This window comes from Pagrus pagrus, assembly GCF_965226575.1.
Source record: "Pagrus pagrus genome assembly, contig: HAP1_SCAFFOLD_542, whole genome shotgun sequence".
NCBI lineage: Eukaryota > Metazoa > Chordata > Actinopteri > Spariformes > Sparidae > Pagrus > Pagrus pagrus.
In genome coordinates this window covers 1-5,426 of record NW_028174927.1, presented here as the reverse complement: position 1 = coordinate 5,426, position 5,426 = coordinate 1, and the positions used below count along the sequence as shown (strand labels likewise).

General features: G+C 39.0%; 1 protein-coding gene across 1 annotated transcript; it reads left to right on the top strand.

Annotated features, from left to right (window-relative positions):
• Window positions 1-944: 944 nt before the first annotated feature.
• Window positions 945-5,421, top strand: LOC311254183 (putative flap endonuclease 1 homolog; the record flags this gene model as incomplete). The annotated part of the gene is made up of 9 exons (XM_084384579.1): window positions 945-1,213; window positions 2,263-2,329; window positions 2,675-2,777; window positions 3,040-3,094; window positions 3,227-3,288; window positions 3,432-3,568; window positions 4,959-5,019; window positions 5,128-5,259; window positions 5,359-5,421. Coding segments are annotated over exons 1-9 (762 nt in total), but the record flags the coding sequence as incomplete, so codon positions are not given.
• Between the last annotated feature and the right edge of the window lie 5 nt (window positions 5,422-5,426).

Genomic DNA, 5,426 nt, shown 5'->3' with positions numbered 1-5,426 from the left:
TCCTTTTGCACAGCTGCAACAGATGTTACAGTGATGCTTACCATCATTCATCTTCACGAGAGTAAAGTAAAACTGTAAAAGAGACTTTTATAGCTTCAGGAGAAGAATGATTAGAGGGGAAACAAGGATTTACTTAAGCGACAAATGTTTTGGGAGCCCATCCCAGAGCTGGATCTATTGTTACAGGACCAAGCCTCAGACCTGACTTGTGTTGTCTGTCAAAAACTACCATTCTTCAAGTGTCAAAGTGAGACGACTAAATCTAGAGATGCCATAACATTTGCCCTGAATGTCCTTTGAGTTCTGCGTTACCCAAAACATTTGTGTACAGTACTTGAATAGCCTGTTGTTGAAATGCTGTAGTTTGTCCCTAATGTTTGTTTTTTACCTCTTTGACGGTCACTTGCCTATAGGTTCTGTTCTAAGCTTTATCAAGTGACAACAGAAATAATAAGGGTTGGGTACTAGGGGTATTTTCTGTGAAGTGATCATATTTTCTCATCCTGCTGATACAGTTTGAGGTGGTTTTTCAACAGAATTTGACCGCTCATGGTTTTCCACTGTTACCTACAAGACTACAAGCATGGACTAAGTGGTTTTATTCATCATACAGTGTGATTTAAATCTAATAGCTACTATCTGTATGATCATGTGTAATAGATGGATATGTATAATAATATTTGTCATTATTTTACAATAATGAGATGAGTTCATGGAGGTGTATTTACCACACACATTGAAGAAGCATCAACAAAATGTTGTTTTTGTCTGTTAAGCGCTCTACCTATGACGTTTGAGTTTTAAGTTAATATTTTACTTTCTTTGTAATATATGAATACATTCATTGTTTGTTAATATTTTTGCTGTAATAAATGATGGATGTGGATTTCCTCCAGTCATGTCTCTGTGCAATGCTGACCCCTACTGCCCCATTAGCTCACGTGCAACTGCAACACCAGGAAGATGTTCAGGGGAATCTAACTGGACATCGTCGTAGAGAGGGATCCTGCAAGGGAAACGTGCTGTCAAAGAAATCCTCCACAAACGGCAATTAACGTGATCTGGAACAAATCTTACCTGAACTGTATTTTCTCGTCAAGTATTCAGAGAGCCAGTGGTGCTGACGGCACAATGGGGATCACTAAACTGGCAGATCTGATCCGGTCAGATGCTCCTGGTGCCATTTCTCATAAGGATATCAGTGACTACACCGGTAATATACCTGAATTTATCTGTTTTATAGATTGGTACAGTTATGATTGTCTTTTTGACGTGAAACGTCGATTGCTAATCGCTAACGTTAGCATACAGCCACCTGACTACTAGCTATGTTAGCTAACTTTGACAACATCACACGACACTAATGTGTTTAATCACTCTGCTTTACCTGAATGAAGGTATATAAATATTAACTACCAGTAAGTAGCTACTAAAATAAAAAGTGATGGAGAGTTACTACACTTATTCTGTATTAGGATACAGTTTTGAGGTAGTTACTTGTAACATTACTTGAGTATTTCCAGTTCTTGCTATTTCGTGTGATCTTAGCTACACTTGTTCACCAGCTAGTATTACATTTTGAGGGAAACACTAAGGTTACTAATGCAAGATTTCCCATACTTTAAACGAGAATAACTTAACACCCTGTAGGTGCCAGCTAGTATTTTTTTTGTGTGTCACATCCGGGGAGGAGTCAGGTGGGTGGCAGGTCAGCTGAGTAGTAAAATCAGCTGTTCGTCACCTGTTGATGAATGAATGAATAAACTGAGAGGGTGAGGGGGGAAGGTCCTACTTTGCTGACTGCTAAAGTACACTGTTTTTGGATGGTTTTAGGTTTTGTGAGGATGCTTCACTAGTATAGTGTCTTTAGTGGAGATAAACAAAGACACAAAGCCCAAGGCATCACCAGTCAAGCTCCACGTAATAAAGATCATATTAATTTTATGTCGCTATGAAAATAGGTTTGCATAACTGACAGAAACATTTTATGAACAAGTTATTTTGAAGTCAGCACTTTGCAGTGACAATCAAACTCCTGCCATGTAAATGAACAGTAATATTATTTAATAAAATAAAATAAAATTCAACTAAAATATAGGAATATGTTATTACAAAGGAGAACTTTATAAATAGTATTTTTAAATACTGTATTTGAGTGAATGTAGTCTGTTAAATTTGGATAAAAGTGGTGTGTTAGATGAGCTAATTATGACTTCATGGTCACTCTCTTATGTCCCGCTGCTGCTGTGTCCCACCCCACAGGAAAAGTAATCGCACTGGATACCTCTATTGTCGTGAACCAGTTCCGTGCAGCGACGCCTTCACTGAGGTGAGCTCCTTGTTGACCTTGACCCATTCTGTCTCGTTAAAGTGGAGCAAAAGTATTGTTTTTCCACATGTGCTTATTTTTTTTCTCCAAAAACAAATTATAAACATTGATTTCCATTTCCAACCCAGTACAGTGAGTGTAAGTTGCATGGCAGTCCAATATAATATATATATAGCTTTAGTTGTTTGTTGACTTAATTTGTTCTTTCTGAGGCTGCACTGTTGTATTGGACTGCTTTCTATTGTACAACATTTCTAATACTTTAACAAATCATTTGGATATGAACTATAATATTAGAAACACCTTATAAAAACACTGCAACACAACACCAATTTTTCTCTGTAGCCCTCTGACAGGTCTCTTCTTTCGCACGCTCACCTTCCTGGAACATGACATAAAGCCAGTCTTTGTGTTGGACGGAAAACCTCCCCAGGAAAAGACAGCTGTTGTAAGTGACACCTTTGAGTCCATATCCTCTGACTTAACTTGATACTGAACACATCCGCCTGGTGTGTGTAAGACAGTCAGGGGTCAGAGACCTGTGCTCAAAAGTAGAACCCTGGTCCCCTAACATATTTTGACTGATAAAAACATTTAAACCAAAGAGTGAATTTTATGTACCAGGGCGATATGAGAGAGACGGCACACATCTGTAGTGTTACACAGACAACTGCCACCCTTGCTGATCGAAGCTCTTGTTTTTCCCGCAGCTTGAGAAGCGAGCTGAGGCAGCTGGTTGGAGCTCCCCCAAGCGCACAGGCAAAGGTACATCTTCGCAGACTGATAACCAAGTAGTTTTTTTGAAGCCTTACTATCTGTAGAGTGCATTACACTCTTGGTGTAATGCACTCTACAGAATGTTAAGACTTAATTTTGACTCTTTTGTGCTCCGTACAGCATCATCCCAGACTGAAGATTGTCACCAGCTACTGAAGTTTATGGGTGTACCTGTCATCAAGGTATGACCTGTTCAACATAGAGAATATATATGGTACATGTACGGTCATGATTATGTTTCTCTCACTGTCCCTTACCTTCCTTCCCTCACTTTATGCATTTTCATTTTTATCTCTCTCTCTCCCCCTCTTGTCTTGTTCTCTAGGCTCCAGGGGACGCTGAGGCACTGTGTTCCCAGCTGGTGAGAGAGGGGACTGTGGACGCTGTGGCATCAGAGGACATGGACACACTGCCGTTTGGAGCGAATATTCTCATTCGCCAGCTGAATGCCAGTAAAGACGGGTAAGAACTGTGCAATTCATGTCATGCTTAAATAATTTGTACCTGAGTTTTTATTTTCTTTCTTATCTTTTAAACTATTTCTTGGTTTTATATTAAATTCATGCTGGCAATTTTCCAAAGTGTTCCTCAGATATTTATGTTCCTCTATGCCTGCTCTACTTTACTTGTAGCTGTGGTTCCCCCTGATGTCAGCGTACAATAACTACTTCCAGAAACTTGAGGCATGCTTTAGAGAGGTTATTCGTCACAGTAAACAGCATGCCCAGATGTAATGTTGCTAAAGTTAAACTAGTCTTGCACTGCAGTGCAGTTATGGTCTTTTCTGTTATGTTGTTTGTATGTTTTCTTCAAGAACCTTAGACATTAGTGAACAACACTGGTTTAATGACCCATGTTTATGACCCCCAATTTACAGGTTTATGTCCTCCATACATGTATTTATGTGTAATTGATAAGGTCAAAGTATAGGGGGTTGTGACATGAGGTGGTCTTATCATCTGCACTGATACTTTTGCATTGACATCACCTGAGGCTGTGAGTCAGACATCATCCTGTCAGCTGGTGGCTTGCCAGGCAATAATGAACAGCAGCAGCAAACTGGGCCAAGCTGACAAGAGTATTTTAAGCCACAGTAACTCTCAAAAGAAGACGAACTAGGTTCTTCTATTTTATCTAGCAGGTCACAGCAGTGACCTAACAGACAAAAATTAACTGTATATGGTCCATTAGCAGACACGCTAAGCCGGAAATCACCTTGAATGGCAGTTATACCAGTAGATGAGCCCCACAGTGTTCTCTAACATATCATGGAGTGTGGTCAAACACGAGAAACACACCAAAGATGCTTTTTCATGTTCATGTTGTGCTGTAACTTAAGATCTTTCCATCTGTTTGCTGCCTCTGATATCTGCCTGACAAACCACAACCGGGCTGATAGAATTTTGGTGATGAAACTTGTAGCGTCAACTAATGTTCATGTATCGATGCCTTTATGTGTCAGTTGTTTTCACAATTAATCATTTAGTCTATAAAATCTAGACAAAATTTGAAAAATGTTCATCACAATTTCCCAGTAATCAAATTGACGTTTCAAATTGCTTGTTTTGTCCAACAAACCGTTCAAAACCCAAAGACTCCTCATTTACCATCGTAAATGACAAAGAAAAGCAAGAAGTCTGTACATTAAGGCACCAGCAAATGACTTTTAGCTAAAAAATGACTGAAATGATTAAGTGATTATCAAAATAGTTAGCAATTAATTTTCTTTCGGTTAACTAATTGACATAGAGATTAATCATTGCAGCTCTAATTTCCATCTGTCACTTTAATTAATTGAGGGTCTTGGAGGTTTCTAAACTAATCCAATTTTGATCTGTGCTTTTCTTCACAGTGAGGTTGTGGAATTTTCTTTGCCCAAGCTGTTAGAGGAACTGCAGATTAGTCACCAGGAGGTAAAACTTTCATTAATATATCTTTGAAAACATAGAATATCATAATTCGTAATACCATTTTATGGTAGGTACTCAAACTTTCCTTCTTTTGCAATTGTCTTCCCCTAGTTTGTTGACCTATGTATTTTGTTGGGCTGTGACTACTGTGACAAGATAGCCGGTTTGGGTCCAAAAAGAGCTCTGAAACTGATCCAGACACATCGGACTATCGAAAACGTGGTTTTGAACGTCAACAGAAAGGTACAAGATGTACAAACAGTGATCTTTGTCTTTCTTTCTGTACATTGCTTGACAAAAAATGTACGAACAAATAAGACACAAGTATCTGCTGCCCTTCAGACACATCCTGTGCCACCTTTGTGGAAGTACAAAGAAGCGCGGAAGATTTTCTTGGATGCACCACAAAC